At 41.3% G+C, this 18023-nt stretch overlaps 1 protein-coding gene across 16 annotated transcripts in view; it reads left to right on the top strand.

The window, feature by feature from the left end:
* stxbp5l (syntaxin binding protein 5L) overlaps window positions 1–18023 on the top strand; it is a 140632-nt gene that overhangs the window by 45547 nt on the left and 77062 nt on the right. For all 16 annotated transcript variants that reach the window (XM_005450380.3, XM_005450385.3, XM_005450382.3 and 13 more), the window contains exon 3: window positions 15369–15450. In XM_005450380.3, coding sequence (XP_005450437.1) covers window positions 15369–15450 — 82 coding nt within the window. The remainder of the gene's footprint in view (window positions 1–15368; window positions 15451–18023) is intronic.

Consider the following 18023-nt stretch of genomic DNA (forward strand, 5'->3'; position numbering starts at 1 on the left):
CTTACTCCTAGTAACACGATTACTGTCTTGTCTCTGAATGTATCTATTGAGACACTCTGGGGCCATCCTATTTATACATTTAAAAACTAATTTAAGATAACACCAATGATTAAAACTCTTAAAACTAAGTAAGTTATATTTCTGTAAAATGTGACAATGATGCCACCGAACCAATTTTTTATCCATTATTTTTAAGGTTTGATTATATAAGGATACCACAGGCTGAATTGTAGATGGTGCTGCTTGAGTCCAAACTGTCATACAATAGGGCTGTTCGATATAACGATATATATCGGATGATGATATGAAAACGTCTATCGTTTCATTTTACGCTATCGTTTGTTTCGTGGTGTCGCAAAATAAACTGTTTACGGCAATATTTTTTCATTATTTTGATGGTCACTGTAGTGGCTATATGAATTTCCTAAAGTTCTCTCTTTCTCTTATATTTAATATAACCACACTACAGACGGACAAGCGCCTGTTTTTATGCGTTGTCGTTAGCAACAACGACGGTAAAACCACCTCGTGTCCGCTTGTTTATTTTCCACATAAACCTTTCACAATAAAGCTCAAGATCCTGTTGAGACTTTTCAAAATAAACTGAATCACGTGAAAGATGCAGAGTATTTACGGATGAGAAGCAAAAAAGAGCCGTCAGGTGCTAAAAAATAAACCTTAGACTCAAACGTTAGAACAGGCTTTTCCCCGCAGCACGCTGTGTAATAAATACTCACAAAGAAAACGGCGGCCGTTACAACCTATGTCTAAAAATGTATCGTTTCATGCATCTGTTAAAACACTCGACTCCAGGTACGCGACGCCCAGCTGGAAACACTTCACGCAAGTCGAGCTGCCGGAGATTCACAGAATTTACAGAAAATGTTACATTTTTGTGATTTATATCGTTATCGGACGATAGATGTCTTAATATCGGGATATGAGATTTTGGTCATATCGCACAGCCCTATCATACAATATGAAAAATGCAAAAATATCATAGAATGCATGAATAACTGAGCTGCTGAAGTGGGTATATAGTGCCGAATTAACTTAAAACAATTCAGATTAGCCTTGACCGTCTTAGAAATCTTCTTTACATGCTTGTCAAATTTAAGATGTGAATCTAAGATTATTCCTAAAAACTTAAAATCTTTGACCTCCTTTATTTCTTCGTTCCCTAGGTTGATTTTAAAATCATCAGATGAATTTCATTTCCTAATCGAAAAGCACATAGAAACAGTTTTTTTTAAATTCAGTACAAGGTGATTTTGTTCCAGCCATTTTTGGACACCATTTAGATGTTACCGTTAAGGTGTCTGCTGCTTCACCAGGTGACTTAGCTGGTACGTGTATAACTGCATCATCTGCATAAAGTTGGCAGTTGGCTTTTGAGCAGCTGGTAGGCAAATCATTTATAAACAAACTAAATAGCAATGGGCCAAGAACAGATCCTTGGGGAATACCGATTCTGTTTTCCAACATGGATGACTTTTCTTTATCAACCCTCACACACTGCTCTCTTTTGTGAAGATAGGACTCAAACCAATCAACTGCTTGCTTTGAAAAGTCAAATTTTATCAACTTAGAAAGAAGTATGTCATGGTTGACAGTGTCAAAAGCCTTTTTTAGGTCAAGGAACACTGCACCCGCAACATTACCATTATCCAGATTACACTTAATATTTTCAACAAAATAGCAATTTGCCATTTCTGAATCTGATAATTTCTTAATAACCTCTGTGATCTCTGCTTCATTAACCTCTTCAATAAAAAATGAGTCTGATGAATCGATAGATCTGTTTTTAATAGTGACCACTGGAGAGCTGAAATTTTGCATTAATTCTTTTACAGATAGTATAAAATATTTGTTAAATTCGTATGCCATGGAACCCTTGTCTATAATAATTGTGCCATTTATATTGACTTGCTCAATTTCCTTCCTGCTAGATGATCTGTTAATGAAATCGTTTAAATGCTTCCAAAGGGAGACATTGTGACCTTTGGCATTTTCTATAATATGAGTGTAATATAAAGCCTTAGCTTAGCTCCTGTTCAAACTTTACAATTTCAGACTTGGGAATAAATGTCTTTACATGGTCAGGGCTGTTTGTACTATAATACTGCAATCGTTTTTTAGTCAATTTCCTAACAGTTAGAATCATATTATGATCAGACAGACCAGTTAATAAATTATATGTTTTTGTTATCCGATCTATTTTATTAATGAATACCATATCAATTAGAGTTCTACTATTTTTGGTGACTCTTGTGGGTCCTTTAATTATTTGCTTAAATTGAAATTTTGACATAATAATTTTTAATTTTTGGTTATTAGTTTTATCCAGCCAGTTGATGTTAAAGTCACCATAAAATATTGTTTCTTTACAACAATTCAATTCTTTTACTGCATCTTGTAACTGATCATAAAATGAGACACTATGTGATGGCGGGTTATATAGGACAACAATATTAAAACACATTTGGGGGGAAAGAATCACCTGTAAAGCTAAACATTCAAGAGGAGTAATCATTTGTATTTCATTACATTTGTACTTTTCTTTAATGAAAATCAGAACCCACCCCCCACCCCCCCACCCCCACCCCCCCTCTACCATACAGCCTATCCTTTCTAAAACAACTGTAGCCGGGAATGTCAATCATGTTTGCTGGAATATTCACATGAAGCCATGTTTCAGTTAAACAAAGATAATCCAAGTTTGAGTCACAAAGAAGAGTATAAATCTGATCTATTTTTGGAATAACACTCCGAATATTTAAGTAGCCGCCAAGAATACCTTTGGGTTTAGATTTCAAGTCCCATAACACTTTGGCATGATTAACAGTTTGAAAGAATAGATACTGTTTTGGTTTCTGAGCTGCACCTCGCTCAGTTTTCTCCCTCCTTGTTTCTTGGAAAGCCATGGTAGATTTTTCATTGAGCACGACGGCATGTTCCATTTCCGTCCCAGCCTTCAATTCTGTGACTGTCTCTGCATTCAAACGATGGGACTCACCATTACGATGCATTACAGAATCTGGTTGAAGTGTCTTTAGATAGTCAGTAGAAAACGCTGCTTGTTCCTGGCTCAGATCTTGGCCTTCGAACAGGTGCTCTAGTTCCTTCCCAAATGCGCCGACCACAGCCGAGGGCTCCTGCATCTCCGGAACACACACCGGCCGCGCTCCAACCACTGGCGCCGAGGCAAGGTCTCCTCTCTGTTCAAACACCGATGGACCGGGATTTAAATGTATATCCCCAGCTAATAGTAATAATATAAACAAGGTTTGCAGCACACGCCCCTTGTGATGGTGTTTTGAGGATTGCGAGGTATTCTTTGTTTTCTCATTTTTGATCCTTCTCATTGGAGTAAAGATGGAATATAACGCCAAATATCCATGACCAAACAAATATAATTTTATCTGGTTATCAGCGGTTGGGCCCATTGACCCTTCAAACGTTGATGTAGCCATGCCCTCTGCTGATTTTAACCATGATCCACTAGGAAATAATAACAGCAGACAGCAATATAAAAGCATACAGGCCTTTTGTTGAACTAGCGACTTCTTGCGGACTGGTTTTCTTTGCTTGGAGTCATCCTGAGAAGTGCTAAAAGTTTGCTGTAATATGTAAATCAGAGCATAAAATAGCGAAAAAGAGAATGTCAGAATAAAGAGCGTTATAGTGGAGCCCAACAACCCACTCTCCAACTGTCCGACACGCTCGGTCGCCATTTTCCTGTTCAGAGGAAGGATTACAGTCTGACAGAGAAAGCCATCTTTTTCGTGACAGGTTGGGGTGAGTGGAGGAAGACGGGACAGAGACACAAGTCTACATGCCTCAATGTACTGCATTGCTCACATGTGATTGGCTGATTAGATATTTGCGTTGACACGCAGTTGAACAGGTGTACCTAATGTTGAATATATAAAGTACAAAATGCTTTTAAAAAGAATTCAAATAGAAAAAAGATCTGAAGTTGTTTGTGAACAAAAGTCATTTAAACCCCTTCATAAACCGTTTTCATTGATAATAATAAATAGAGCAAAGATGGTTAGCAGTTAGCATTCACTCATATATAATGCAGTGATTAATAATCCAAACTTTTTATAATTATATATAAATATAAATATTTATATTGATACATTTACCTCCACGTTGGTTTCTATGTTTATTCTAATTTGTAAAATTACTGTATGTAATGTAAGAACAGCTTTGACCAATGTATTCTTTGAAAAGAGTGGTGGGCAGACAACCTTTAGCATTTGAATCACTATTATGTGAAACAGTCAAATAAGCAATGAGATAATTATATCTTTAAATAATCAGAGCCTGGTCCAGACAGATGCCTTTGCTTTTCTTATCACGTCAAAGCAGAGCAGTGCAGCATCTCTGATGATACAGTCACAGGAGGAGCTTTCCACTAATCAAAGTGGTTTTAGTTTGATAGATTTGTTCTTTTTTGCAGTACACAGGAACTGACTCCATGAGCACTGTGCAAGTAATGTGTTAGTACACAGATTAGGAGAATCCTTATATGAAGCTTGTGACAACAAAATCACTGAGCTGTGAACATGTTTCTCACTGCTTTACTGTGTGGCAGCTCAGATGTGCGTAGGTAAGATATTTACACCACACGTTCATTCAAAACTAAACGCTGGAGGAAGATGGCACAACGCGAGGTCAAACATAGGTCCGAGGGTACCTGCCTGATGGCGGCTAATATTTCTGTTAGTGATGAATATTGAAAGCCAGCCGTCCCTGATTTATGATCCTCGTGCAGCGAGCAGAAAACAGGCTTCCTGATGTCGTGCTTGCTTTCTATCAGACCCAAAACAAAAATCATTAAATAAAATAAAATGATTTCCATAAAAAAAACCTTTCCTTTCTGAGTCTACAGGGACCTCGCCTGATTGCTTTAATGTAATATATGCAGCTGTCATTTTGCAAAGACTTGTTTTTTGGAACTCGGAAAAGTTTGTATGAGTCACAGAGCAGTAAAAATACAATATGAGTAATATGCAGTTTATGGGAATTATCCTTTAAATTTGTTGTTGTATAGATGTGAGTGAGTACCAACCTATCCAGGGTGCACGGTATCTTATGACAGCGACGACAGGCTCCAGCCCAACTATGATCCTATACTGGATGGATGGATGGATGGCTAAATGGATGGATGATAGATAGATGGATGATGGACGGATGGATGAAGGATGGATGAATGGATGGATGGATGATGGATGGATGGATGGATGGATGAAGGATGGATGGATGGATGGATGGATGGATGGATGGATGGATGGATGGTGGCTGGCTGGCTGGATGAATGACAGCTGGATGGATAATTGGATGGATGGATGGATGGATGATGGCTGATGATGGATGGATGGTGATGGATGGATGGATGAAGGATGGATGAATGGATGGATGGATGAAGGATGGATGGATGGATGATGGATGGCTGGCTGGGTGAATGACGGCTGGATGGATGGATGGATGGATGGATGGATGGATGGATGGATGATGGCTGAATGGATGGATGGATGGATGGATGATGGCTAAATGGATGGACAGATGGATGGATGGCTGAATGGATGGACAGATGGATGGATGGATGATGGATGGATGCCTGAATGGATGGACAGATGGATGGATGGATGACGGATGGATGGATAGATGGATGGATGATAGATGGATGGATGGATGAATGGATGGATGGATGGATGGATGGATGGATTGATGACGGCTGAATGGATGGATGGATGGATGGATGGATGGATGGATGGATGATAGATAGATGGCTGAATGGATGGATGGATGGATGATGGATGGATGATAGATGGATGGATGGATGGATGGATGGATGGATGGATGGATGGATGGATGGATGATGGATAGATGGCTGAATGGATGGATGACGGATGGATGGATGGATGGATGGACAGCTACCAGGTGTTCATGTTCCCTTGTGATGTCAGCACCAGAGCATGTCAGCATCTTCAGGACTCAGATTCTATTGGCTGGTTGAATTAAGCAGCACTGAAGAGCATTTTCATGGTTCTTAATTTAAATGATTTCGATACAAAATAAAACAGACACAGAGCATTGGCCAGAAATGGAGCTTGACCAACACAAGGACAAAAGCGTGAATTGGTTGGCTACCCACAGCTGTTTGTATTCTGGCACTGAGAGTCACTCGGCTGGTTAATCAGATAATTACTGGCAGAAATGAAAGGCTTGTGCTTGGATACTGAAATCATGGCTTTAGAACAAAGGTGATATTATTAAGGCTTCTTCTTGGACATCTATTGAAACTGGTTCACACATACTCTGCCATATTTCTGTATGAACATTGTGTTGGAACATGAAAACAATTTGTGTGTGTGCTGATGGTCTTTCTCTTTATAGACAGATCTATGAATCTGTATATCAAAGCAGTATCATATAGGAAACAACAAATGTTCAATTATCTTCTTTTTTTGTCTGCACACTCATGCACGCACACTCGTGCACACGCACGCACACTCGTGCACACACACACACACTCTCGTGCACACTCGTCCACACACACTCTCGTGCACACTCATGCACACATTTTTTCTGTATCCACTCTGCTGTGAGATGTTTATACTCAAATCTAAATTGCCCAGCTGTGTCTCCACTCCTTCACCAGCATTATTAAACTCACACAAACCAGTTATTATACACCCTCCTTCACACATGCGCACACACACACAGACACAGTGAAAGAGGCAGAGAGGTAAGAGATAAAGTGGGGTGAGAGATAGATTTTAAGCATGGATTGGGTGATAGCCAGAGGATGCAGTGGGATCAATTCGAGAAGCACTGTGGTATAATTTTGTGGAGTAAAATGAGTTTAATCAAGATTCATCTTAAATTTCAGCAGTTTGAAGTAGCGCGCAGCCCCCGGTGCTAACATCACTGCATGCAGAAGAACACGGCTGTAACAGCTGTAACAGCTCCCAGCTTTTTCTGCAGGATTTAGAAACGGTGAACGCTGATGCAGGACGATAACGTGGATGCCTCTGTAATGCTAATACAAACCTCATCCTCTTATAATAATAGAATAATGTTTGAGATGACAGAACAGAACAAAAACACCAGGTGACTCTGGAGATGTGTTCTGTAGTCAGATATCAGGTATTCGGCAGAAACCAGAGATGGCCGATATCACCTGCCTGGCAGTGCGGTTCAGACAGAGGACGGCCTTCAGCTGCTCTGGGCTGTGGTCATGGAGTGATTTCAGTTTCCAGCGCGTGAAGCACGATCACACCTGAAAAACAAGTGCTGCTTGTTAGGAGGGTGAGTTTAATGCAATACAATTAAGGGAAATGGATCCAGGATGCATTGGGTCGGAATAAGGAAGCTCATGTTTACACCTCACAGCAGAAAGGCATTTCCTAATGAGTAGACAGCAGCGTCAGCTCGTTAGGAAATGTCGCTCAGTCCATCCACAGTTTGAGATCGCATCAGACAGAGTTCTGTGGGACCAGTTATTTATTAAGAACAACACACAGAAGAAGCCGAATACTCGAATATTTGATTTTCTAGGTTTTTAATAGTGAAGCAGACACTTTATTAGGTACACCTGTTTACCTGCTCATTAAAGCAGATTTCTAATCAGCCTGGCATGCTGATTAAACATGGCAGCATCTCAGTGCATTTAGACATTTAATTCAAGTTTAACATGAGCATCAGAAAGGGGAGGAAAGCTGATTTCAGTGACTTTGAAGGCTGCATGGTTGTTGGTGCCAGACAGGCTGGTATGAATATTTCAGAAACTCCTGATTTGCTGGTGTTCATGCTCAACCATCTCTAGACTTTACAGAGAAGGGCTGAAAAAGAGAAAGTAGACAGTGAGGTCAGAGGAGAATGGCCAGTTTGCTTTGAGCTGAAGGCATCTCTGAATGTGAAAACCTTGAATTAGATGGGTTAGAGCAGCAGAAGACCACACCAGACTGACAGAAGACTGAAAAATGTGACCTGGTCTGATGAGTCTGCAGGATTCGGATGTGAGAATTTGGGATAAACAACGTGATGGTTGTTGGATTCAGGCTGTCGCTGATGGTGTAATAATGTGGTGGATATTGTTTTTCACACGGTGGTCATCGTGTCAAATAATCTGGTTTCTTGAACACGAGTTCGCTGCCTCAACAGTTATCAGATCTCGTCCCCATGGAGCATCTTTGGGATTCGGTGGAATAGTACCAAGCTGTCACATCAACATGGATTAAAATCTCTGAGGAATGTTTCCGGCACAGCGTTGGATCGATGCCCCAAAGTGGCAGCTCTGAGGGGAAAAGAGTGTCCATCAGAGAAAAAGCAAAGTGTACCTAATAAAGTGTCCAGTAGTCAGTATTGAGACTACATATCAGTTGATAAGGTTGTCGTTGTTCCTGTAACCCAACCATCTGCCTTTTTTATTATTACTCCTAGGCTCCGGTGCACAGCATGACAACTAATGATAACCGCTCACCCACGGTGCTGATTGGCTAATCATTAGTCCTCCCGTGGTGCTCATTGGACCAGATCTTTCTGCATCCCAGAAACTCCTATTTCATGTCACGATGCCAAGGAAGTAAACTGATTCAGAGGACTGGAAATATTTGTGAAGTGTTTGAAAAGATCCTGAAAAAAATGATGCAGAGACGTTAAAGCAGAGCACGGAGGAATGTTTCAAGTTCAAATCAGTTAAATTCAGATCTTCTCGTCTCTCCTGCAGCACAACGTCCTGCTGCTGGGAAGCAAACACTCTTGATGTTTCCTCCTCACAGTAGACTTGATATAAGTGTTGGCGTTCCCGCTGAGATAAACACACGTGTGTGATTGGAGCCTATTGTGTGCAGCTCTGAACTAATTTGCTTGTTTGCCCACAGCAGGGAGAGTTGGTAATAATTTACTGAAAACTGTAAGCTAACCTTGTTTTAGCCTCCTTACAGGTGCTGTTATCTAAAAACGCTCATTTCTGTTAAGTGCATCTCAAAGCCTCTCATACACCACTTTTTCTGTTTGAATATAGCTAATCTTTGCTAATGTAATACCAACCACCAGTTTAGAAGCATGCACTAGAAAAATAATACATGATTTTATCATTTGAAATACTACTACTAATAATAATGTTACCTTTGAAACCTGAAAATTCAAACATCAGGACCAAACATGACTGAAAGCTGAAGTATAGTTAGAACAATAATGAAAATGATGACGTGCCAACAGAAATAATATATAGAATAAAACCTCTAAAGACAAAAAGCCTCGGTGTTTGGACCACAGCATAAAAGCAAATATCCAAAAACAAAAACATATGTAGAAGTTAAATGTTAATATAAGCTGTCAAATTATTGACTTAAAGCAGTTCGGACGTCTTAGTATCAACTCAATATTAGCAATGTGTACTTAATAAAGTGTCAGAGTGTACATCATGAACATATTCAGCGTGCCATCATCCTCTGCTGTTTTGAAACCTCAGATTTGGCTGTGAAGTTTTCGCCATCTTGTTTTTGGAGGCAGATTTAAGCACATGAGCAACGACGTGCTAATGTTTGCTAGCTGCATCCTGCTCTGTGTGTGGGAGGGACAGACACAGATTAGAGATGGACCGATCCGATATTACGTATCGGTATCGGTCCGATACTGACGTAAATTACTGGATCGGATATCGGTGAGAAATTAAAAATGTAATCCGATACATTAAATATAAAAAAAAACACCTCACAAAACTTGCAACACGGCGTAACTCGGCTCATAACCGTAGCACGTCGGAGCAGTGTGCTCACGTGATAGAGCGGCTGTGTGTATTTGTAGCCTCGCTACCAAACCAGCATTTCATCTCCGAGAAAGTTATCCCAGAGAGAAGTAAAGCAAGTGTGTAAGTTCATCTCTGAATGTTTGTAAAGCGTTCCCACGTTAAGCTTAACAACCGATATATGGAGCGACTGCCTCTCTCTCTCTCCTGCTGCTACTTTAATCATGAAACTGATCAATGATCAGCTGATCGGCTTTTCTGTTGCGACTCCCGTCTCTCTTGTTTGCACCAGAAAGAGGAAACCAGCGGCGGAACAACAGCAGCACGTTTAAGCTTGATAAGCTGTTGTTAGAATGTATTTAATATTACTTTCTACACCAGGATCCTTTTCTACGTAGCTGACGGCTGGTAACTGTGCAGGGGCGGATCTAGCAAAGTGTAGCCAGGGGGGCCGATAGGGCATGAACAGGGAAAAGGGGGCACAAAGACATACTTTTCTTTCTTATTCTCATTTAAAATGTCGAGCTTTTAATAAATAATTATCTGAATCTTACACCCAAAGTTTTAATCTGATGTCAAATGTATAGAAGTCCATTACTGTATATAGTAACTGTTAAGTCTAATATACCCTAGTAAGCTATAGTACTTTTTCCTTTGGGAAGGTACCATCTGTGCAGTCTGCAATTCTGTTGAAGAAAGATGTTGAATCTATTTAATTATTCTTGAAAAATAATTTATTTCTGTGCATTTTTTTTCACCCTGCATCAAATTAAAGTTGATTACATCGATTAAGCATCATGAGGTGGAGGGTGGGGGGTGGTTCCCTATTTTCTTTTGCTGGGAGTTTGCAACCCTATTAGTTAGGTTGCTTAATATTTCTGCTAAGTACTCTTTAAAATACCAGAATAGGGAGGATGGAGCAGGTTTAAGTTTATTAGATTGATCAGTGTTGCTGAACTATGAAATATTTTGGGTGCAGTGTATTTTTTACATACAGGTATAACAGAATAGTTTTAGTGTTGTTGTTTATTTAAACGTGAGTATGAACTTATACAAAATGCAGCAAGATATTAAAAAAACAGTTTTATTGATTAAAAAACACACAATATCGGATTCATATCGATATCAGCAGATATCCAAATTTATGATATCGGTATCGGTATCGGACATAAAAAAGTGGTATCGTGCCATCTCTAACACAGATAATTATCGGTAACATGCTCATGAAATTATAGTAGAATTTAACTCACGGAAAACCCGGCATCCTTGTAGGTCTGCCGGTGAAATGAATACCAAAGCAAGAGTTAGAGGGGTACAGCTCTGCGGCCCACACCCTCAGCCTAGTGGGCGGCTGCACCCACCTGATCCAGCGAGCTGGGATATGCCCCATCTTACTGGTTAGAGGTAGAGTACCCTGGAGGTAAACATGTTTACTCTGTTTACCTCCATCCTTTTTCAGAGGCAAACCGAGCATCACATAGAGTCCTAACGTAAATTCACGGCACATTTGCTTCCACTCATTGGTTTTAGAGGCAAATATGATCAACAAAAACTCGCTGCCGTTCTGTCCTGTTGGCTGGCAGCAGTACAGCGTTGTGTTCTTATGGATGTAGGCGACTTCACCTTCACATGAGCTTTGTGTTTTGACAGCATCTTGAGTGTTTTGATGCGCTCTTGAGTGTGATGTGAATTTGAATGTGATCTGTACAAAGACTCGCCTGTCAGGGAGAGAATGATGCAGACTGACACAGAGATGATTTAAGTCTACTATTGCCTTTCAAGTCAGCTCCTGAATCTCACACACACACACACACACACACACACACACACACACAGCGTGATCATTGCATCGACACAGCTTACACCCGTGTAGCCACAGAGCTGCTCTGCTGCTGTTCCTCACCTGCAGAAACCAGCGTACACGCACATCATCTCTGCACATTCATATGTTACAGCCGTATGAACATTTTACATATAACACATGTTACCATCACTGCCACTGAGCTAGCCTGTGTCAGACATATTATTATAAAACATCTATTAAAGTGTCCTGACATAGAACATTACACCAGTGCAGGCATCTTTAACACAACTCACTAACTGACGCACACCAACACACTCACAGGCAGCCTCCCTCCTCTGAGTTATTGTCATTTAAGCCTTTAATGCTAGGAGTCACCCGCTGTGTGGGAATTCAAAGGAGAAACAGTCCATATCGACTGGTTTGTGGAGGGGCTTGTTCTCCGTGCTCCATGGATCTCCATAGGTCACAGGATAGATTTTTCTTTTAGGTTTGGTGGCTCGGTGTGGGTGCGCAAACACAAAAGGCTCAAAAAAGCTTGAAGTTTTTGCTATTTAGTCTTTTCTTTCTTCTTTCCTTTAGTGATAGAGGTCCATTGATTGGACGCGATGACAGAGAAAGCTACAATATCTGCTGCTAAACGCCTTTAAAGCTGTCTCAGTCTTTATAGACCCGTCCTAACCTGACATGAACTTTATAATTTCATTAGTAACATCTGAGCGAACACTGCTGTGAAGTCTTTGCTTCTTCTTCTTATTGTGGTCATTCAACAAGGTTTAATATAAGATAGAAATATGGCTTTTGCTGTGGCTTGGTTCCTCGGCTGTTCTCCAGTTTCTTTACATCCTGGCGTCATGTGTTGAGTGTTTTTAGCTTCTTTGGCTTACTTAACATCTCAGACGGATTCATGTGATTTCTCCCTTCAGCAGATCAGGCAGTAATCAGACCCGACTGTAGTGACACTGAACTCAGCTTTCCAAAAAGTCAGATTAATCACAGTTACGTCACACTTTAACACAGGGTAGGTTTGGATTACTTTGTTCCCCTAATAAATGAAAAAGCACTTTGTATTTACTCTGGTTCTCTTTGACTAATATTTGTTGTTTAGCAATATAAATCTGACACACACACACACACACACACACATGTTGGGTATTCACGTCTTGTGGGGACATCTAATTGACCTGATGCTCTCCCTAGCCCCTTACTCTAACCCTAACCAGGAAAAGTGAATGCCTAACCCTCAGCCTAAACCTGACCATAACCTAACTGTAACCCTGTCACTAAAACCACATTTTGGGGACCTGGATTTTGGTCCCCACAAGTACAGTAAACTTCCAATTTTCAGTCCCCACAAAGATATGAATACAAACACAGGCACACACACACAGTGTCTGGCAGCACCCGCTGGTTAGTCAAGGTCACAGTTTTGTGACGCGCCCTCTGCATCATGTTGGATGTCTGCCACGGTGTCTCATCAAACGATTAATCTGATATATTAAAACGGACAGTGAAGCATTTTACATGCATGAAAGACAGAATATGTCATACAGAGATACTGGCAGGGCAAATTATGATAATTAAATAGCATTTTGTATTAACAGTAATCGAGCTGACTTTGACCATAACCAGCCATCCTCAAATACACTCGCTGGCACCAGACGCTCATAAAAACACTCTCTGTGGTCCACTCATACGTTTCTTAACACACTGTAAGTTTTAATAAACAGTGTTTGTGATTATTATCACTGATAATCACAGCAACTTGAATCTTCAAAATATTCTGGTACTAAGGTTTTACAGACAATAATACCTCAAATGTTAGCATATATGCTAGTTTTCTATATAAGGTTAAGGCTGTTGCATGCATTGTATAGAGTAAATGTTAATAACTAAAGTTGACTTTAGCCCAAAGCCACAGCCGGCCTTTTGAACCATAAACCGAGTCTTTCCTTCCCAGTGAGGCTGATTTCTGCTCCCTGGTTCAACGATTCGCCGTATCGGGTCCACGGCTGCTGCTGTAGATGAGTCTGTATAGAGGGACTGTCTGGGTGGTTCTGCCTGCTGCTTTCAGAGGACATTGTGAAATTGACATAGAGCGTACTCACTGTGCCTGCTATCAGTACGTGTGCCAGGTGAAGCATTATTCCAAAGCCACGTGTGGATGGTGTTACTGGTAACTGAAGGATTTATAACCTGATCTGCTGTCCACTCGTTCACAGCGGAGCGCTAAAATGAGCGTAATTAAATCTGCTTTTCTTCCTCGTGCACGTTAAATCGTTGCTCTTCAGTCCCCCGCCTGCTTTCTGTGATTCCTCTCTCTGGGTTTCATTAATACTGAACCCTTAGCTCTGATCGCTCTTTTCACTCACAACGTTTACACATACTGTCATTTTCTTTTTTTCGCTGTGCTGTTAACCAGATGAACACATATTTGATTATGGCTCAGACGATCACCTTGCCCCGAGCTGTTTGCAAGGTGTCATGGGCAGCCACTGACGCTAAACGAGGTGGACAGAAATCTCTTTAGGGAGAAGGGTAGAGCCAAATAGCCAGGCACATCATAGCACAGGTTTTGTAATGAGACATTACAGCTCATGTGCACGTGAAATCACAGCAGAGCTAACACTGCGTGCAACAGAGAAACTGTTCGAGCAAACGAGCTTTCTCTCTGTGTTGGTAGAAAACGTGAACTTCAGCACTAAATATTTTGTCCAATAGATTCTTCGTTTTCAGTTCTTGCTTGATAAGAATGACAGTCGTGGCGCTCTGACTGCATGTCTGCTTTATGATAATGGATCACCAGACGTATGAGAGTCGTTGCAGGGCTGCTTGTTTCTCAGCTGCACTGCGGTGTGCTGACACATGCTGGCAACGCAGTGCACAAACTGAACAAACTGTAGTGATTGAATAACTGCTTGTAATTCTCATCCAACTGGCTCTGTTTCCACGTTGTGTCATTTCTGCCTCCTGCTGGTTTCCACCTGCTTTGAAGGATGTTCTCGGGGATTTGACTTCCTCTGGTGAGCGTACCTGTTTCCTAAACAAGGAAACAGTAATGTTGTACCCGATCATTATACCAACTAACTAGCTGACAGCGGAGAAGTGCTTCCTAAGAAAAACTGTGCTAAAAATAATAATAATGGGAGAAAAAGCAATCACAGCTGCCCGACATGGTTATTTCACTCAGCATGAAGACGCTGAACGGCGTCTGGACCTTTTTGTGATGCCATCGCCGGCACAACACACTAATGAAAACACTGTTTCTGGATGTTGTTTCCCTGTGAACCTGGGTGCTCCAAGGTGAGAGAGGTACAGTTTGTCAGCAACCATCAGAGATTACAGTGCACTTCTTCTTTCACACCCAGTCGTCCTGTATAACTGGATCTGACATTGCACCATCTGCCTGTGCTGTAGTGATGTTCTGTCGTTCAGCTGCTGTGCAGCCACGTTTCCTTTAGATATGTTTTCAAGTAAACAACCAAACAACTCAGGAGTTTTTTGTGTTGTCCTTGTTTCACACTGCACAAACACCACCAGGAACAGAGACTACTGTCAGCCCGAAGCCCTTTATTCAGTGTTGCACCTCAGTCTGTGCAGCAGCTCAGCAGTTAAACCTCGACGTGTGCTGTTGTTGTGTCTGTAAATAAACTTGATGTTTTGGCTCATCATCGTATCTGCTCCATGCTTGTGTACTGATTGGATGTCCTCTCTGTGTGCCCTGCACTCACTGCCTGCTGCTGTGTGCACACCCACAGAAACTTGGTTTAGTGCTCTTCCTTGACTCTGTGGTGTCACCAGACTGGGCCGACCTGGGGTGGACTGCTACTGTCAGCATGAGAGCGGAGCTGCTGTTCTTCAACTGCAGTTTCTCATCAATGAGGTAAGCCACAATCTTTTAGGCTTTTTAATTCTTTTCATTATATTTGGAAACCCGGAGCTAATGTTATAACTAGCTATAATGATGATTAAAAAGTTCTTCAGTAGAACTAACAATGAAACGATGATGGTAGTGATAACCACTCTTAGAAGGACCTTTAACTACCCCGGTGATTGTTAGCATGGTAACTAGGTTGGGTTTCCTATATTAGGGGATTAGTTGATAATGAAATAAAGTCACAATAAGAGTTTAAAGATACCCGGTCTCATCAGTCTTCATGCACTGAAACTTCGGGCCTGCGGTGAGGCCAGTCACCACACTGTGTGCTCACACAGATGTTTGGTTCACTGGACCTTTGTAAGGCCCACACACACTCCACTGTTCAATTAGCATCTGATACATGCAGGGACCACTGATACAAGATGATTTCTGGAATAGCTTTGTGGGCTGGATTAGAAGCAGCAGAAGACTTCAACACTGCAGTGTATGGTGTTCTTTTACAATGCAAACTTTAATACCATATAATACCCAATCATATTATATGTTATGCATAGTGTGCATTTCATGATTGTATAAATGAGGATTTAGTTGAATTCATTTGCAGTCTGATTGTCGTGACCTTTATAAATAAACAGTTCATGATTAACTCTCAGTTAATTGATCTTTGAGTGGCAGGAGCCAAAACACTGCATATGTCACTGTTTTAAGGATCATTATGAGCAGTGCTTAGTTACACCGACGTGGTTTTTATTCTCTCCTTCTCTTCTTTTTCACACTGACAAACTGTGGTGTGTGGGCTTACACATGACAGTGCTCTGTGTCATACTGTTCATTTTAGGACTTTAACAGCAGTTTATTGCTGTACTTTCTAACAAAATACTGACAGTGTACTGGGGGAAAAGAGGATTTCATGATGGTTCAAGAGCAGGAGATGGGTGACACAGGTCTCAAACGTGAAGCCGTCCCTCATCGATCTTCTCCTTTATTCTGCTGTAATCTCTTTTCCTCTCGGCTCCTCTCGTCTTTTTCTTTCCTCGGCGTGTTTCTTTTTAAGCCCACTGGCTGTTTCAGCCCACTTCTCCATCACTCACTGGCCTACTTGTGATGTAGCCTGGATGAGCCTGAAGAGGGTTATGTGTGTTTCTGTGTTACAGGTATAGACAGGTACAGTGTGTGTGTGTGTGTGTGTGTGTGTTTTAAAAAATGGGTCGATATTTGAATAGTAATTCTGTCTCTGTCCAACACTAATATAGAACAGAGGAACCAAAATGAGACTGAAGTACTGAAGTTTGGACCCTGAGCTTTATATAAACCATCTATAGTCATAGTTAGTTATATGTAACAAAAAGTTGATTTCAAATGTCGAGTATGGCCTGAAAGTCCTGAGATTAAAATAGGACACGCCCCCAAGGGTGGTGGAGAATGACCGAGCTAAGATCCTGTGGGACTTCCAGATACAGACGGACTAAATGGTGGTGGCTAACCAACCGGACATAGTGATGGTGGACAAGCAGAGGAAGGCGGCCGTAGTGATCGATGTAGTGATACTGAATGACAGCAACATCAGGAAGAAGGAACATGAGAAGCTGGAGGAGTACCAAGGGCTCGAGAAGATGTGGAGAAGATGTGGGCGGTGAAGGTAACAGTGGTGCCAGTGGTAGTCGGAGCACTCGGTGCGGTGACTCCCGAGCATAAAACACATAAGATAGGGTGAACATGTAAGTCTTTAACTTAGCTTTAAAACCCTCCACAGAGCATGCCTGCCTGATGTCTTGAGGGAGGTTGTTCCACAAAAATGGGGCACGAAAAGAAAAAGCACGCTCCCCAGTCTCCAACAACATCGGAGATCTCTGTCCGGCAGAGCGCAGCCCTAGGAACAGCAGAGATACTGCACAGGACCATCAAGCTCCCAGGCCTCTGGTAGACGACCCGAGCCTGCAGGGGCGACGGGGGAATTTTTAAATATATATATACTTTTGAACATTCGTGAATATTTGTAAGAAACAGTACTATTGACAACATCCTCAATCCACAGAGGATGCTCTCAGGATTGTAAATACAGATGAGTTGCTTGCAGACCAGCAAGACTGAAGGAAGGCCAGATCACATGTTCCTAGAAAACAGCAGACACAGTTTTTTATCAGCTAAAACAAGATTAAATTATAGCAGAATGATGGGAAGAGACGAGGATGGAGAAAGATCAGTGCTCGTGATCCAAGTTCAAGCCCATCATCTGTCAGAGGCAGTACTTTGTTCTTAGAATCACTCAAATGCTGCAAAGCTGATAGGCAGCACTTCACATACAGAAGACCAAAAACATAGAGTGAATGCAGCCCAACTGACTCCTCACTGACAGTCAAATCATGCAGATATGTTTTAAAAGTGCAGTTTTTGTCCCCAACCAGTTTCTTCGTCTTCAGAGGGATTCAGAAATGAATTTTTGCTCATAAATATGTGTTTGCATGGTGTATGCGCAGACACTCTTATAATAATGCTCCTCACTGACTATAGGTCTTCCCATCGCTTGACAGAGTGGATAATAGCAGTGCTCCATGTCAGAACCCTCTCGTGGACTC

Source organism: Oreochromis niloticus, linkage group LG16, assembly GCF_001858045.2.
Source record: "Oreochromis niloticus isolate F11D_XX linkage group LG16, O_niloticus_UMD_NMBU, whole genome shotgun sequence".
In the NCBI taxonomy this organism is placed as follows: Eukaryota; Metazoa; Chordata; class Actinopteri; order Cichliformes; family Cichlidae; genus Oreochromis; species Oreochromis niloticus.